This window comes from Carettochelys insculpta, chromosome 14, assembly GCF_033958435.1.
Source record: "Carettochelys insculpta isolate YL-2023 chromosome 14, ASM3395843v1, whole genome shotgun sequence".
Lineage (NCBI taxonomy): Eukaryota > Metazoa > Chordata > Testudines > Carettochelyidae > Carettochelys > Carettochelys insculpta.
This window is the reverse complement of record NC_134150.1, coordinates 26,294,107-26,312,627: the sequence shown is the minus strand read 5'-3', so window position 1 is coordinate 26,312,627 and position 18,521 is coordinate 26,294,107. Positions and strand designations below refer to the sequence as shown.

The window sequence follows — 18,521 nt, the reverse complement described above, 5'->3', positions numbered from 1 at the left end:
ATGTGTGGTTAGCTGTCTCATGTAGTGGCACTTAGCCCACATCACAGAGAAAGAATGAGTGTCCTCTACAGCCTAAGCTGAGAGCCAGCTGACCTTTAGCTCCAGCTGTAGAGGCTCCTGTACTAAGCTCCTGCGATCCCAAGTTTGAGTTCCCCCCATGGGCAGTTACATGTGATTTCTGCTGAGTTGTTCCACTAATTGGTTCTGTGGAGTGGGGCTGTTCAGACCCTTAGGTGAGCCACCTCTGGCTGTTTGGTTGAAGTCCTTGCAGCCAGGTTGTGCCCAATGCAGCTTTAGGGCTTAACCTCTTCCTGCCCATGCTGTAGCTGGGGCCAGGAGGCAGCTGGGTTATGATGGTGGCTAACAGCAGCTTGGAGGTGTTATTGTCTTTCTATAATGTAATACACTGCATCTAGCCATAGGGGTGTGGGGCAGTGGGGAAGGGATGGAAGAGAGAACCTCTGGAAAAACATAGACCTGGTCTTTCCATCCCCACCCCATTGAGCTGGAAGCTGTTCCTATCCCTTCCCTCCCGCTCAGTGCCAGTGGGCAGCCGATTGCCAAGTTTCGGTATGAGTCCCAACAGAAATCTGCGGAGGGAGTCTTCTTTCCCTGCGTGCCCCCACATATTGCCTTGAGAAGAGGTGGTGCTAGATACCAAGAGAAGCAGGTCTGTGCTGGGGGCTCAGCCAGGCATGGAGGGTGGAGAGCTCTGGCCAGGGAGGGCTGGGTCAGATCGATCAATGACCCCCATCCTCATGTGAGAGAGGTGTACGGGAGTGTGTGTGTAACTCTCCCCATGAAACCGTTAAAGAAAGTAAAGAAAAAGGTTCCAGGTACACAGTATTTATTTTTAAAAGGGGTTCAGTCAACTTGATGTTAGTTTGAATGTTTGTACTGCATGGTACTGATTGAATTGAATTTGCTTGCATAGGAGTAATTTTACTAGGGCCATATCTACACTAGCCAAAAACTTTGAAATGGCCATGAAAATGGCCATTTCGAAGTTTACTAATGAAGCGCTTGAAATACATATTCAGCGCCTCATTATCATGCAGGCGGCTGCGGCACTTCGAAATTGACGCAGCTTGCTGCCATGCAGCTCATCCAGAAGGGGCTCCTTTTCGAAAGGACCCCACCTACTTTGAAGTCCCCTTATTCCCATCTGCTCATAGGAATAAGGGGACTTCAAAGTAGCCGGAGTCCTTTCAAAAAGGAGCCCCGTTGGGATGAGCCGCGTCAATTTCGAAGTGCCGCGGCCGCCCGCATGCTAATGAAGCGCTGAATATCTATTTCAGCGCTTCATTAGTAAACTTCGAAATGGCCATTTGCATAGCAATTTCAAAGCTTTTGGCTAGTGTAGACATGGTGTTGGTGTCTCATATTCAGCAGAGGGAAATAAGGTCACCCTACACATGTGCTGATGTGCCTTGCTCTACTGAGGGCCTTTGGCTTCTAGACCAGCACTTGAAGCTAAATACTGACATATGCCATAAACTCAGGGCATGCATGTTTGAAAACTGGGCCCTGAAATTGTCAAATGTACCTGTGGAGGAAGCTTGATGGATCAGTCCACTCCATCTGGGGAAAGGCAAGAGGTATTCAGAGCAGTTTGCCAACTGCTCAAACTACCAGAAGCTACTTCTCTTAGGGTGCATCTACACTAGCCCTCTTCTTCGAAGGGGGCATGCTAAGCAGGCAAATTGGAGGAGGCTAATAAGGTGCTGCAATGCAAATGCCACCGTGGGAACTACAAAGCTGCTAACTTTGAAGCACTGACAGGCAGTGTAGCCGCAGGCACTTCAAAGTCCGCGCCAAACTTCGAAGTTCCCTTATGCCCTAAAACCAAATAGAAGGGGCTTTCGAAGTCAGGGGGTCCTTTCAAAAGGCCCTGTCTACATGGGCGGCGTGCGCTCTGAACGCGGCACTTTTGAATCACATGCAGCTGCCATTATGCTAATGAGGTGCTGCATATTTATATCAGCACCTCATTAGCATCTTCTGAATTGCCTCATTGACATGCCCCCTCCGAAAAGAGGTTCAGAGGGGGCATGTGTAGAACCAGCCTGAGAGTCAGGACTGGTGGGTGTAAAACTTCATGGGACTGCCAGAAACTTGGTCACACTCATAATGAGTATATCCAGCTAACTAAAATCATGCCAGACCATGGACATTGATAGGCCAGAGAATGCCAACCTGTATTCCAGGAGGAAATTAATACTTTGCCATCAGTAAGCTGGCCCTATGCACCTCAGTTCTCCTGAGATCACAAACCACTGCAAAGGGTGGCTGGGAATCTTAACAAATGTGAATGTGACCTTTGCCCCCAAGTACATCCACCCTCAATATAGCTGGCTAGTATGGCGGAAAGGGCTGCTGCTTTTATTTGTTACGAGCCAACTAAAGACGATCGAAATGCCTTGCTCTCTGTGCGGAAAGCGTTATGTTCACTCAAAGAGTGCTATGGCAATCTGTAAGGGGGCCTTCTGCATGACGTGCCCCTCCTTTCCTAGTTAGCTTCACTGTTCTCCTCTGCTTTCGGAGCCTGAATGGGGCAGAACACCAGATGGAGCAACTTACGGCTCTGCCAGAGTGTGCAGGGAAAAGATGCTGGGGACTTCAGGGAGAAGAAAGGCTGTTCCCCTAACAGGAGCTGCAGTGGTGTAGCTGGCCTGTCTGTTCACAGCTGGAAGAGCCTTTCTGTAACCCCCAGTATCATGGGCATCTGTGCCTCCCCATATTCTCCTATGTGCCTTTACAGAAGCACAAGGGAAATAGGTGGGTCATGTCCCCTTCCCATTCCCACACACGTGGCAATAGCCTGGGCACCTATCCAGCCAGTGCTCACCCATCCTGCTCAAAAGAATGCCTGTCACCAATACCAGTGCTCCATAAGAGGCATGATTTATATTGTACATTTATTGTTCAGCTATGAACAAATAAGAAAATGGCCTCTGTCCACACAGGCTAGATGCGTAACAGAGTGTGCTGTTTTCCAGCAGTCCCCAGGGGGCCTAAGTCCAGCCAGCAGACGTTGGAGGAGCTCGGAAATTTAAGTTACTCTAGAGGTGGACCAGGACTGTGACAAACATGGGAATCAGAAAGTGCGAAAGTGCCACATAGCCACCTTTGTCCCTCTGGCCTTTCCCCTTCATCCTCTAGATCGGGGGTGGCCAACCAGTGAGGGACGAAGAGCCATGGATATAGTGCAAAGAGCCATGTATTATATATTTATTTGTGTCTATCTATTTATCTATCTAGAGGTGGTGGCAGTGGGTCTGGTGAGTCGCCAGCATCAAGTCTGAGCGGGGAGGCTGGGGGTCACTGGCTGTGGGGGAATGGGGAGGGCATTGAGTTGCAGTGGGGAGGGGTTGGGCGTGCCTGACTCTGGAGAAAGGAGAGGCCATTGAGCCACATATTGTCTCTCTATCGATCTATCTATCCCCCACTCTAACTCAGTGCCCCCCACCCCCACCCCCACCCCCATAGCCAGGCACCCCCACCCCCACTCAAACTCGATGCTGATGACTCACCAGAGCCGCTGCCACCACCGCCACCGCCACCGCACACTTCTCCCTCCAGGCACTGGTGCGCGTGCACAGAGCAGCAGAGCAGCAGACAGCACACCAGGCACGTGGCTCTGAGCAGGAGCTGCATTTAATGGCTCAACGAGCTGCATGTGGCTTGAGAGCCACGGGCTGTCCACCCCTGTTCCAGATCCTATGTTGACTAGAGCTTGACTAGCTCCAAGCACTGAGGCCATTAGCCTAGCAGAGGTTGTTGGTTTGTTTCTGTGGGTACTAATCTCACCTGCCCAAGGAATCAGCCAAACTATTTTGTTAAACCTTCTCAAAATGTGTTGATAGGACAAAAATACTGTTCCTGTTTTAACTTTTATGTTAAGTTATTGTGACGAGTTGGACCTCCTCATAAGTCACCTGATGAGCTGAGATACCAGTGAATCTGCCTGTTCTGTCAGCCTAGGTCTCCTTTACCTGGAGTTGCTGGGCCAGGCTCACAAGCCTTTTCCTGCCATGCACACAGGCTGGACCACACCCAGCTACAGAAACACAGAGACGCTGAGATCAGCTCTGGAAAGATTCAGTTTATGGGACTTGCCACCGTGGAACGTGTTCCCCTCCCTTGGATTACAAACCCAAAACGGTAAGACATTTACCTCCTCCCTCGATGTGGAGGACGGTACTCACAACTCTCTTCCCACCCCCACTCAGAATTTACACAGGCTGGACTATGTTCATAAAACAAAAAGCTCCAAAGAAATCTAATATGACCAAAGCAATTAAATTTTACATAGTGCGGCTATGGCTACACTAGCCCCTATGGTACTGTGGCACTACGGAATATGCTACTGAGGCACTGCTATGAATATGCAACACCTCGTTAGCGTAACGGCAGCCACATGCACTTTGAAACTGCGGGTTTCGAAACGCACAATGCCCGTGTATCTGGGGGCCTTTTGAAACGACCCCCCCAGCTTTTGAAAACCCCCTTCTTTCCAAAACCAAATGGGGAGAAGGGACTTTTGAAATCAGGCTGTTTTGAAAGGCCCCTGGCTACATGAGCAGCATGCATTTTGAAACCAGCAGTTTTGCAGCACGTGCACCTGGCATTATGCTAGTGAGGCGCTGCATACTCATAGCAGTGCCTCATTAGCATATTCCAAAAGGCCACATTACCATAGCCCCTCTGATAGTTGGGGCTAGTGTGGCCACAGCCATAGTGTCCTTATGATATTTTGTTTTATGAACTCTCTCTTTCCTAATGCTTCCTAACATTGTTAGCTTTTTTTAAAGCAGCTGCTTAACACTGAGCAAATGTTTTCAGAAAACTGTCCACAATGACTCCAATAACTTTCCTGATGCGTAACAGATAAGTTAGACCCCATCATTTTGTATTCATAGTCTAGTTTCTGTTTTCCAATGTGCATTATTTTGCATTACCCATGGATGATGTGCAAACAGAGCTGAGAGAGGCACGCTCCAAGCCTCGCCTCCTCCACACAGTACCAGAGGGGAGCCAAGCCCTTTCACTGTAGGGGCAGTCTCCCAGCCTACTACCCTCCCCAAGTGGGTGTCACGCAGCCCCCAGTTTCCCCAGACCCAGAGCATGGGGAGGGCAGGCGACCCTAGCTTGTCTGGCCCCAGAGCACAGGGAGGGTGGGTGGCTCCAATCTGGACCAGACTGTAGCCTGAATAGTCCCAGAAAACTCGACAGGAGGGGACTCGGATGTTGTGTTGCAGGGAGTATCTATGGGTGGAGTTTGGACAGGGCCAGCCTTGCAATTTGGGAAGGCAGTGCCTTCCCTGGCCTCTGATACCTGCTGCCCATGCACTTAACAACATTGAATGTTATATATAGCTATATCTTCACTTTTTGGATTTCTTATTCGGTCACCTCAGTGTAACCTAGATTGATGGGCATTTCTAAGGTTATATAAAAAAGTTAATATTGGGGGAAAATAAAGCACATTATGGACTTTTTACTGATAAGCACCTCCAACAATGTAAAATTTAATTGCTTTGGTCATATTAGATTTCTTTGGGGCTTTTTGTTGACACAGTGTCTTTCTTTTTTGCACTGAGACACAACGTGGTTGAGGCAATATCTTTTACTGAATCAACTATTCCCTCACAAGGTTGCCGGGCATCAAGTTTACAGCTGGAATGCCCCTTTGAAAAGGAACGCCAGCAGTTCGTCGGCACAGCTGATCTGGCTTGCTAAAAGTCTGGTTAGCCATAGGAGCTGCCTCTGCGCAGCTCCCAGAAGCAACCAGCATGTCCTGCCAACTCCTAGGTGCAGGGGAGGCCCAGGGGGCTGTGTGTGCTACCCCGACCACAACACAGGCACTGCCCTGAAGTAAGCTCTGGCCAGGTCCCAGACCCTTTCCCCTACCCAGAGCTCATTCCCACCAGCGGAAGCCCTGGGCACCAGCCCAGGCCCCTCCTACTTCCCAAACCACTCACACCCAGTCTGGAGTCCACTTCCCCTCCCATGCCTCCACCGCCTACCCAGAGTGAGTGAGCAAGTGTAAAGAGATGGAGACACTGGCTAGGCTTAAACATTTTATATACTTATTTATTTTGTTACTAACTCTGCAGAGTGCAGAGACCGTTGGGACAGGACTTCTAGGCTCTTTCTCAGCTCTGGAAGGAGTCTAGTGGATTACAGCAGGGAGACAAATACTTTCTAGCTCTACATAAGAACATCAGGATGGCCATACTGGGTCAGATCTATAGTCCATCTAGCCTAGTATCCTGCTAGGTGCTTCAGATGGCATGAAAGGAAGAGGTAATCACCAAATGATCCATCCTCTGTTTCCCATTCCCAGTTTCTGCCAAACAGAAGCTAAGGACGCCATCCCTGTCCCTCCTGGTTAGTAGCCTTTACTGGCCTATTCTCCATGAAACTGTTTTGCTCTTATTGGAACCCTAATACAGTTTGGGCCTTTCCACCATCCCTTGGCAAAGACTTGCAAAGGTTGACCATGAAGAAATTGTTTCTTTTTAAATCTGTCACCTATAAATTTCATTGGGTGAGCAACTTATGTACGTAAGTGAAGGAGTAAATAACATTTCCTTATTCTGTTTTTTCCACACCATTGACAATTTTTTAGAGCTCTAACATATCCCCCTATCCTTTGGTCATTTCTTTTCCGAGCTGAACAGCCCTAGTCTTTTTAATCTCTCCTCATATGTAAGCTCGTCTTTACCGCTAATCATTTCTGCCCTTTCTATAGCTTTTCCTACTGCAAAATACTCTTCTTTTAGATGAGCTGACCAGATATGTATTCAAGATGCAGGCATGCCATGACTTTATATAGAGGCAGTATGGTATTTTCTCTTTCATCAGTATGATATTTTCTATTTTATTATCTATTCCTTTCCTATTGATTCCCAATATTCTGTTAGCTTTTTAGATTACCACTTCACATGGAGCAAATGTTCTCAGGGAACTAGCCACAATAATTTCAAGATCTTTTTTTGAGTGGTAACAGCTGTTTTAGACTCCATCATTTTTGTAAGTATAGTTTAGATTTTTTTTTCCATGTGCATTACTTTGCATTTATCAACATAGAATTCCATCTTACCTCACACAGTCCCCACAACCTGAGAGAGATACTTACCTCCAACACATCCCACAACAGAAACACCTAATCCAGGAACCTATTTCTGTAACTCCATTTCCAACTCCATCTACACATGTACCATAGTGACACCATTGCTGGACCTAACCACATTAGCTATCCACCAAATCCACCAAAAATAGCTATCCACATTAGTAATCCACCAAAAGCCCATTCTTGTTCATATCTACTAATGTAATATGTCATCATGTGCCAACAATACCCCTTGCTATGGACATCAAACAAACCAGACTCTCTACATGAAAGAATCAATGGAAACAAATCAGACTTTGAGTAGCAAAATAGCTCAGGTGTTTGAGCTTTGGCCTACTAAACTCAAGGTTATGAACTCAATCCTTGAGGGGGCTATCTGGGGCAAATGGGGGGAGAAGCAGGGGTGTGCACTTGATGACCTTCCAGTTCTAAGAAATGTGTATCTCCATTATTATGATGTGTACCATACAAAGACCCAGGTAGAAGCACTTACTTTCCTGGACACACAGTTTCTGACTTGCAAGGCAACAAATCTTCAAAAAGAGACTCCACCAAGAAACTCCTAAGCTGGAATTCATATGCAAACTTGATGTCTTGAAATAAATAGAAACATGGAGTGGTTCTCACATTAAAATACATAATTTCCCACTCAGATACTCTCACCTGATTCACAATGATGCCACACTCCCATCTCCATATCCCTTCCTATTTTCTTTTCAGCCTCTGAGGAAGTGAGTTGTATCTCACAAAAGCTTATGTCCTAGCACCCTAATCAATTCGTTAGTCGTTAAAGTGTCACCGGACTCTTTCTTGTGTTTGCTGAAGCAGCCTCACAATTACCCCTCTGGAAATGGCCTGGGTGCTACCTAATCTGCCAGCCTTGGGAGATCCTGTAATGCTTTGCAGGCAGCTTTGGACTTCAGTATTTTGAGTAATTTGCCATCCCCTGCAAATGTTGCCATGTCACTGCTTAGCCCTTTTCCGAGACCACTTGTGAATCAGCTGCACAGCAGTGGTCCCAGTGCAGACCCCCCGAGCACACCACTCTCGGTACCTACTCTTCCCCCGCCCATCTTTTAGTGGAGTACAGCACCCTGCCATGATTTTAGCATCACCTCACCAGCCCTCAATCACTTGAATGGGGGCCTTTTGTTATCTCAAGCACCCTGCCTCCAGCTGACCACGTGGGTTGTACCCATGAAAGCTTACGCCCTCATAACGCCGTTAGTCTGGCTCCATTACGCCCATCTTTTAAGTGGAGCGCAGCACGCTGCAACCCCGCCCGTGCACACTGACTGCGGAGAAAAGTTTGTCCCTGCTGCGCTGCCGTAGTCACGTGGGCGCTGGGAGCCCCAGGTGCGCCGCCGGCTCTCTGACGCCCGGGCATGGCAGCCTTTGCCGGCCGCGCTCTGGAGCCCGTGCTGCTGGGTCTCCGTGACGCTGCCATCGACGAGCCCGGTCGGAGCAGCAGACAGGGCCCGTCCTGGGCCACCAGCAAGCTGGGCGGCTGCCCGGTAAGGGTCCCGGGAGCCGGAGCGGTCGCTGCGGGGGCGGGGCGGGCGCTGCGCTGTCTCGGAATGGTGACTCCCCCCCGCGCGGCGCCGGGTTAGAGTTATATTTTACTCCCGGGCCCTGCGCTGGGCACGTTCCGGGCTCTCTCCGCCCGAGCTCAGCCAGCAGCAGCACCTCAGGCCTCCGCTTCCCCGAGCGAAGCGCGTGCGAGTTGCGCTGGTACGGCAGGGGTTCTTGAATGGCCTATTGAGTCAGGCCATTCCGGGTCCGATCAGTGCCCAGGCTCCCGCAGAGGCCACTCAACCGACTAGAACTAGGTCTACACTAGACCCATCTGTCGACTGCTGTTTCTTTCGGAAGATACCTTCTTACAAAACTTGTGTTGACAGATCGCGGCCAGGCTGCCAAGCGGCTTGAGAGAGCGATCCACTGTCAGCAGAGAGCAGCCAATCTGCCTGGCCACGCACTTGACAAAACTGCCAACCAGACACACAGCAGGCCGGGCTGCCTGGTGTCCTGGGAACTTTCTCTGTCAACAGAGGACCCTCCTGGAACATCCTGACTGGCTTTCTGTGACAGAATCTGTCAACAGAGGCATTCTGCCTCATAGCAGAGCAGCTGTCAACAGAATTGTTGGGTTCTGTTATTTTACTGTCAACAGAATGCCTTGGGAATGTGGATGTGCCACTGGTTTTGTCGGCAAAACCCTTTAGTGTAGACGGCCTAGGGCAGTTAGTGAGCAGTGCATCCCCAATTGTCTTGTCCCCACTTCTGGCAGACAGAAATTTAGGGGAACCCAGAGCAAGTGATTGTGCTCCTGATCACGATAAATAATAGCAGTTGGTGGCTCTATTCTGCACCAACCTGCCTAATTCTTTTTAGAACATTGTTATTGTGAAGAGAAGCTGTGAAGTCCTAAAGAACGATTTCGATGGGTTGACTGTGTATTGTGTGAAGAAGTACTTTCTTATATTTGTTTTAAGCCTGCTGCCAGTTAATTTAATTGTGTGATTTTTTTTTTATCTTTTTGTTAGTGTGGAAGAGTGAATAATACTTACATATTCACATTCTCCCTGCCATAATTTTATGGTCTCCTATCATATTCTTCCCGTAATAGGGCTCAGTGCATTTAATAACACTGTGCAGTGCATCTTGAAATGGTCCTTAATCGAAGCCTCTGTTTTGTGTCTCCTAGGATTGTGTCCCTTCACTAACTATGAGTTATCCTTCTTGTGGGATCTGCGGTGCCTTTCTGATGCACATTGTGCAGATATATTGCCCCCTTGAAGGTTCACTATTCCACCGTGTCATTAATGTATTTGCTTGTGCCATGAAAGACTGCTGGGGAAAATCAGAAAGGTATGTATATGGTTTGCATTTCTGTTCTGGGACAGTGGGTCCTCCTGTAATACAAAAATAAATTGTGTAATCATTAGCCTTTATAACATCAATTACCTGGTTTTCCTTATGCATCACTTTCTTATTTTTCACTTTAAAGCTGGAAAGTGTTACGTTCCCAGTATTTGGAGCTTCAAGGAAAAGAAACACAAGATATCAAATTAAAGCAGGTATAACTTGCAAGTATGATTTCGTTTTTTGTATTATTTAGGGACCTCATAAACAATGTGTAGTTTCCTTACGGCTGGGACTTTTCCAAATTAGAATTTTTTTTAAACTGTGGGTGGCCAAAACTAAGTATAAAAATAGTAACAGAGAGGGAGCCATGCTAGTCTATATACCATCAAAACAAAAAATCAGTCAAGTAGCACTTTAAAGACTCGCAAGATAATTTATTAGGTGAGCTTTCGTGGGACAGACCCACTTTTTCAGACCATGTATGGTTTTCATCCTGATAGACTTAGTGTATTTGTCCTCTGATTGATTTTGATTTGAATTGGCAATAAAAATGGTGAACCATAATTTTGTAATAAGTCCTATCTTAATTCAATCTAACACAAAAATTCAGCTTTTAAAAATTGAAGTTATAAATTATCTATGAAATAGGAAATGTCTTTGCATGTAATATCCTTATTTTGCACGTCTCTTTGGTTTTGGAAGTTTTAGTATCAGTATTTAGCCATTGGGGGGGCGTATTAAACATTACGTTCAGAAACTTAGTTCCTTTATTTGTGTGAAATGTCTTAGGGACAGAGCTCTTGAAAATTTTCCTTTTTTATCCTCAGAACCAAGAGAATAATTTTGCGATGAAGGATTGGTGTGATGGAGCAGATGACTGGGGAATTGGTGATGAAACAGCATATCCTGTGCAAACTACCAGTCACTTACTTGGCTTAAACAAAGTGAGAAGTTCCTCCTTGTCCACAGACACAGAGTATTCATCCCAATTTCAAGGACTTAGCCTGTCAGACACTACAGATGTCTCTGATTCTTTACATAGGCTGGCTCCATGTGGAGATGGCATAGTAATGCCTGCTTCTTGTCCCAGATTTCAGTCCTACTACATCAGTGTTGTAGATGAGGAGGACTATACTAGCTGCCTTGATACAGCTCATGCACACAAACTTTTAAAGGAATATCAGCAACGGGAGGGGATTGATTTGGAACAGTTGATGTCGGAAAGGTGAGAATAAGCTTATAGTCTGTGCTGTTAAATGAAGGCCATTTAATACTTTCCTGTCAGCTGACTTCTTCCAAATCAGTTAATCACTATTCAGCTCCTAGATCACTAGACTGTCAGTCAGTTTTATGCTATCTTAATTATATATTAATAGTTAATTATGTTTGAGGTATGGATATAGTTCCCTAGATTAGTACTGAGACTTCCTTTTCCTGTGAAGTTGAATATGGGGATGGGATGGCTATGAGATGGCTGACTTTTGTGAAGGAAATAGTTTGAAAAATAGGTTTTTGGACATGAGAATTGTTATGCTGTTTGAACACTTGTATGGTTGGTCACTTTTAGCAGGAACAATTGCCACTCTGTTATAGTGTAAAATTGGGCATTTGGTTCTTAGGGACAAAAGATAACAACATTCGTAGGATCCATATAGATGCGTTTTTGAAGTAACATTTCTGATCATTTGTTCAAAGACTTACAATTTTGTATTGGGAATAAATAAAAGCTACACGAGAATTTAAAACTGAAGGGCTTTGAGCGATCACAAAAGCGACTGATGCTAGATATCAACAGTTATATGTGGTGGTTTGGATTACAGGCATTATATTACAGGCTAGTTAGAAATAGCTTAAATCAGTGTTTCTTAAACTTTTTGAGACCATGGAACATCAAACAATAATAATTTTAATGAGGAAGCCCTATGAAAATGTTCTTCAAAATAAAATTCAGGCCAAAAAACAAACAGCAGCAAATACAGCAAAAACAAAATGAAGCAATTTAAGCAGGTATCATAGCAATGAAAAAGTAACATTGTATCTAGTTTTTATAACAGAAAATCTCTACAATCAGTGTATGACACCAAAGTGTCAGACACTGGCAGCATACCTGCGAGGAGTTCACAAACACCAGTGTTATGTGGAACATAGTTTCAGAAATACTGTCTTAAATGATTTTGAGCCAATGAATATCTGTGAACCAAACTGATCAATTACACTTTATATTAAAGAGTTTACTCTAATGTAAGGAATGGGTATCATTTCATTATGGGTAATATAACAAGAAATGTCAATAGTTTTTGTTTTTTTTCAGCTTTAACCATACTTATTTTTGAACGTGTGTACTGTATACCTTATTGACGAAATTTCTCCTTACTTATCTAGTTTTCTAGGTGAAGCTGATGAGAAATATGAGAAGAGTGAGGTCAAAAACATAGACTGTGTGTTCCATAAATTTATGAAGAGAATTTCTGCCTGTCATGATCAAATTCTAAGGTACAATAAACCCTCAAAATGCACGATTTGGAGTTGCGCTTAACTCTCATTGACGTGAGTGAAACTCAGACACACCCCACTCCCCTGCCCGGCTCACCCCCAACCACCGCATGGCTCTGGCTCACCACCCCAGCCCCAGTTCAAACACCCTCCCTCCCCGCCCCCACCCCATGCACAACTCCAGCTCACCCACCAACCCCTACACCTAGCTCTTGCTCACCGCCCCTCAAGCACAGCTCTGGCTTAATCCCCTCGGCACCGCTTCAAACACCTCGCTGGCTCCGCACCCAAACATGGCTGCAACTCACCAGCCCCGACTCACAGCTCTGGTTGAACCCTCCCCTTCCACACACGGCTCCAGCTTAACCCCCCCCCACCTTCCCAGCTCAATCCCCTGCGCCAGTTCAAACCCCCTGCTGCATCACCCCCCTGCTTAGCTCTAGCTCAGCGCCCTCCCCATCCTGGTTCAGCCGCCCCTGTGCGCGGCTCCAGCTCAACTCCACCTCCCACCCCCTTGCAACCCTAATCCATGCTAGGCTTAACTCCCCTGTCCCCCTCCCACAGCCCCAATCTACCGCCAGGCTTAACCCTCCCCAACTGCCCCCCCCCAACGCCAGGAGCTCCAGGTGCTCCTGCTGCTTCCCCAGCTGCAGAATGTGCGTTTTTGGCTGGAAAAATGCCCCCCGCCCCGACTTATACGAAATTTTGGTTGCATGAGGGTGCGTGGGAACACAACCGTCTTGTAAATCGAGGCACTATTGTATTTTGACAATTTAAACGTGGTGGTGGGGAGGGCATAGTAATATCAATCATTTGTGTCAGAGAATGAACAAATCTTCAATTTGACATCACTGAAGATGTAATCTTTCTAAAATTATTTTAATTTGTAAGAGTTCAGTGTGGTGTATGATCCAGTATAGATGAAAGAAACACATATTCAGAGCAGATGATATTCTCACCCCCTGGTCTGACTCCTTCATATCAGTAAAATTGTTGGAGCTCTGGATCTGGTCAAGGGAGAACTGAGGAGGATAGACGCAAGGGCCATGTCTACACTAGCACAAATCTTCTAAATGGAATAAGGAGATTTTGAAGTTCCTAAGGTCCTTTTGAAAAGGAGCCCTGTCTGGACGAGCTGCGCAGCAGCGATAAGCAGCAATTTCGAAGAGCCGCAGCTGGTGGCATGCTAATGAGGCGCCGAATATGCATTTCAGTGCCTCATTAGTAATCTTCAAAATGGCCATTTGGAAGATTTGAGCTAGTGTAGACGTAGCCTAGGTGTTCACTGAAGATATCCCCTGAGACTTTCGCATGGGATGTGTAAGGAAAAGGGCTTATGGTGGAAACATCATTGGAGAGGCTGAGGTGCACTTGCCAATCTGCTGTTGTAACTTAGCCTACATCTACACTTACTGCAGAAAGTCAACCTCTCCGGCTCAATCTTATGAGGCACCGTTTCGCGCATGCATGAAATGGTGCATTCCAGGGTCAACATCGACGCTGGAAGTCCTGGCAAGCTATAAGTGTTAAGCCATGAAGACAGCCACCAAAGTCGATGGCTGAAAAGTTGATTTTAGGTATGCCAGTTGCATACCTAAAATGCGTATCAGTCATCGACTTTCCATGTGAGTATAGACACAGCCTTAGGTAGTCCTTACATCCCAGAGCAGGCCAAAAAAATGACAGGGTGCTCCTTAGTTTCATTACCATGCAGGTGTGAATTCTGTGCTGTGCTCAGAGGGGCAGAATGGTGTCCCACGTGCTGCATTGAAGCAGAAGCTGCCATTGAACAGTGGTTCTTGGTTTTCTGGAGATGAGTGATCCATTGTACTAGCAATGTCGTGCTTTACTGATAAATACAGTGCTGCTGCAATGGACTCCACCTAGTAATGCAAGGTGTTAAGAGCTCTCTGTTCCCAACCCTGTTTAATAAGAGGTGAGGGTATTGTATATTTTACAGGCACCAGTCATTGGCTTCTTTTTTTTAAATATTGGAAGACTGCATTGTTGATTGGATCCAGCTCTTTCCTATGACACTCTGATTAGGCTGCATGTACACTACACTTCCCTTTGAGAAGCGGCATGTAGATGCAGTTGACCGAAAATGCAAACAAGGCAGTAATTTGTGTATTCAGTACCTCATTTGCATAATGATGGCCACTTGCCATTATGGAAGAGCTGCTTTCAAAATGCAAAACAGCTGTGTAGATGTCATTCCTTTGAAAGGAAGCCCTGCTTTCAAAAGCACCCTTCTTCCTGAAAAAAATTTAGGAAGAAGGGTGCTTTTGAAAGTGGGGCTTCCTTTCGAACTAACCCCATCTACACGGCTGTTTTGCATTTCGAACACAGCTCTTCCGTAATGGCAAGTGGCCACCAATATGTAAATGAGGTACTGAATATTCAAATAAGCAACTAGCTACATTCACATGTCCCTTCTGAAAGGGCGGGGTAGTGTATGCACTGCCTAAATCTTTTCCCCACCTTAACCTTTGTGACTAATAAATGAATATTTCTAAAACTTAGGTGAAGATTATGATTCCTGCTGATGTCTTATTTGTGCGGCAAGCAGCCTCTTATATTTAGAATCCTACGTACTACTGTGACATTGTCCTGTGTCCTTGTCAATAATATTTATTTGCAAAAAATGTAAATACATGGTATTTTTCTTCTCTAGATACTCCTGGAGTGGTCAGCCTTTATTTATAACATGTCCTTCATACAATATCAATAACATGGTTCCAGTCTGCACCACCTGTGGAAGTAACAGAGTCTTTGAGTTTCAACTTATGCCAGCACTGGTCAGCATGCTGAAGAGTACTGATGCAGGTGTTAAATCTTTTGTTGCTGCTTTAACTCAGTACTAGTTGATTATGATTATAACATACTGTAACTTAGTTTGCTTCTTGCGAAATGTACCCTGTGAGTGAAGTAGTAGCTATTTTTAATACTATTAAGGCAATCAAGAAATCAGCTAATATTGGAGGTAACCATCTGTTAGATTCTACTCAGCAGGGTTGGGCTCTTATGAGGACAGTGCTAGGACTGACTAAAGTTCAATTAAGTTTCCCTTTAATGAGATGCAGTATTCCCAATCCTCCTAGTTCTTATTTTCTGGGACTGTCGGATCAAAGCCTCATGTTCTCTTTCATGCCTTTCTAATAGGAGAAGTCTAGAAAACTCTGTATAGCAATTAACATACTAGTCTAAACTGAAGACTTGAGGACTAAATCAATATCTTTAAAGCTTTTTGTTTGTGGCTATAGTCTTGTTTATTTAGAAATCTCAGTGGGTTTCCTTTAAAACCTTGTAGTGATAAAATACTCAGTTTGTTTAGGAAGCTAAACCTTTGTCTAGATTAGTAATTTCTGTCAGTATAACTCCATCATTCCCAGGTATAGAAAATCCACACACTGGAGTGACAGTTATGCTGATCAAACACCCTCTCAACATAGCACCCTTTTAGCTGGGAATCTCCCATCGATATAGCTACTGCCTCTCAAGGAGTACTTACACTGGCAGTAGAAGCTTTTCTGTCAGCATAAGTAGAATAGTCACTAAACTCTACAGCTACCCAGCAAGTGTAGGCGAGCCCTACAATCTAATAGTATTTGAGGTGAGAAGGCTTTAGTTACTGAACAAAATCATGATTTATTATGGATTTATATCAAAATATATGTTGTTCAGAACACTATCTGGGCTTCATTGAAACCAGCTTTTTGCAGTGTGGATTATGATAACCCTATTCCAGACAAATTGGATTGTGATTTCCCAAATCCATACTGAACTGTATTCATTGTTGTACTCATTCAACCTTGCTGAAGCCATGGTGGCTGACAAAAATGTGGGAGAACAACTTGGAATCCTGAATGAATGAAGTGGAATGTGCGTTTTAGATCATTTTAGATCATTTTTATTGTTAAAGAACTTCTGAGTTTAAATACTGTAGAGTCCAGAAACTTAGCACTCAATTAAATCTATTATCCTGTAAACACACATTTGCTTACTTTTAGGCATGTGAGTAGTTCATTAGTGCAGCCCACCTACCACATCATATGCTTACACAGCATTATAGTTAAGTCATTAAGACTTCTCACATGAATAGTGGAGCATGTGCATAAGTGTTAGCCAGATTGGGACATTAATTAGCATCCCACAGTTGTTTAAAATTGTGTCAGTATACCTTTCTGTCCCTTGCTAAATAGATCTTTTAATTACTTGTGGAGAAAGGGCTATTGTTTTAGAATTGCACATGAATAAATGACCAGTTAGGTATGTAAATAGCTGTTTGCATGCTATTTATACATATTTGTGAATACATTTATAAACACTTGCCTTTCAATATATTAGCTACTAATAAATTACATGTTATAAACTCTTAAATATTACTTTTTCAGATCTATCAGTGGAATTTGGAACAGTTCTAATTTACACTTGTGAGAGAAGCTGTTGGCTAGTTAATCATCAGAACCCTTTGGAGGAATTTCTTTTTATACAAGAAGATCCAGATCAGCAATTATTTAAATAACATTTGTTTACTTATAGAAATAAAAATCTTATTTGAGTAAAATTGTTACTTGTGCAGCAAAATATCACCTAATGAAAATACCATGACATTTTGAAGTTACATGATGATGTGGGTTTTAGTAGTTCTTGTCTAGAGAACTGCAAAACTGCAGTGCTGGCATGTGAATATTAATACACTTTCTTAAAATATGGTGCATGCCCAATATTTGCTGCTTTTGTTTATGAACATAGTTTTGTATAGTGATTTAGTAGTGCACATTCTTGCTGGTAACTGTGCCTAAAACTTTCAAGGATGAGAGGAAAAAAGAGGGAAGGTTATTTATCGCACTCACTCTAGATTTGTTTTGTTCTGCCTGTGTGAGCTCAGTACCATTCTAGAGTCCTCAACCTGTTCAGCCGGGAAAGCTGACCCATGTGGTAGGATTCTGTGTAGCAGTTACACTAAGTATAAAATGCCCAGCATTTCAGTTGGAATTTCTAATTTTCAATTTCATATGAAGTGAATATGTGGATTCTGATCCAAAAAATTGCATCCTTTCTATGATCACTGATCTAAGGATGATGATGATCTCTTTGTGAATTGCTGGTTTGATATTAACACTGAGGTTGAGGTACTCTGGGTCTTTGTCAGTGAGCTTTAAGAAACAAAATTAACAAGCAGCACTGTGGGAGTTAGGCTCAGGGTTGAATGTGAAAATAGAGTTATTGGAAATTTGAGTCCCATCCCATTTATGCACAGATGTTTTTGTATGGAAGGGTTCTCTGATAAGAATGGTTTAAAAGTACCTCTCCTATGATGGGTTTATTTTTCCTCTCTTTTGTAAGCTCATTTACCCTTTTTTTGCTTTAACAAACACAGCTTTGGGATACAGAACAATTCCTAGTACTGAATATTTCTGATTCTGAGAAGCTGGATACAGTCTAACATCTACTGAGTATTTTTCTACCCTAAGGCTTTGGCAACATACAGGCGTTCACGGTTTAGTTAAATACTGCTGCTGCCAGCAATCCTGGTTCAAAGTGAACTCAAAAGTTTTTTGTATTGGTTTCATAACTGTGTAAAGTAAAAACTTTGGAGGGGTGTAAGCCTTATGAGAAAAGATGGCTTTTTTCAAATGTTAGTTAAAAATGCATTTTAAAAGTCTACCGCAATGCAAACTGCAGCTAGTATTTGTAGGTGTTAGCAAGAGGAGAAGCTAAGCTTTGACTCTAAGGCTAACATATTTTAAAAACAAGTTAAAACGTTCCTGAGGTCTGCTCTAAAGTCCGCTGTTCATTCTCGTGTGGGTAAGGCTTGATAAGCTTTGATTCCAAATAAAAACATAATTTTTGCAAACTGAGGCAGATGAAATGAAAGTGCAGTAGAATCCCCGGGGCGTGCACTGAAAGGTGGTTTTCACAGCAAGCTACTAAACTCCACTCTGCTTCTGACACAATTGGAAGAGGGATATTATTGGGCGGGGGTCTGAAGCTATTGTCACTTTCCACAGCACGTGGT

At 44.4% G+C, this 18,521-nt stretch overlaps 1 protein-coding gene across 1 annotated transcript; it reads left to right on the top strand.

The window, feature by feature from the left end:
• The first annotated feature begins 8,489 nt into the window (after nt 1-8,489).
• Nucleotides 8,490-18,209, top strand: PDCD2L (programmed cell death 2 like). Its single transcript, XM_075008789.1, has 7 exons — nt 8,490-8,652; nt 9,846-10,009; nt 10,149-10,218; nt 10,834-11,231; nt 12,389-12,499; nt 15,174-15,325; nt 16,894-18,209. Exons 1-7 carry the CDS (start codon nt 8,524-8,526, stop codon nt 17,022-17,024), a joined length of 1,155 nt encoding a protein of 384 aa, XP_074864890.1. The 5' UTR covers nt 8,490-8,523; the 3' UTR covers nt 17,025-18,209.
• Nucleotides 18,210-18,521: the final 312 nt, after the last annotated feature.

What these genes read in the sequence shown, in the direction of transcription:
- PDCD2L (XM_075008789.1), top strand. Translation starts at nt 8,524, where the DNA reads ATGGCAGCCTTTGCCGGCCGCGCTCTGGAGCCCGTGCTGCTGGGTCTC. An exon ending in TGCTGGGGAAAATCAGAAAG is followed by an intron (nt 10,010 to 10,148) that starts GTATGTATATGG and finishes TTCACTTTAAAG; the next exon opens with CTGGAAAGTGTTACGTTCCC. An exon ending in TGTCATGATCAAATTCTAAG is followed by an intron (nt 12,500 to 15,173) that starts GTACAATAAACC and finishes TTTCTTCTCTAG; the next exon opens with ATACTCCTGGAGTGGTCAGC.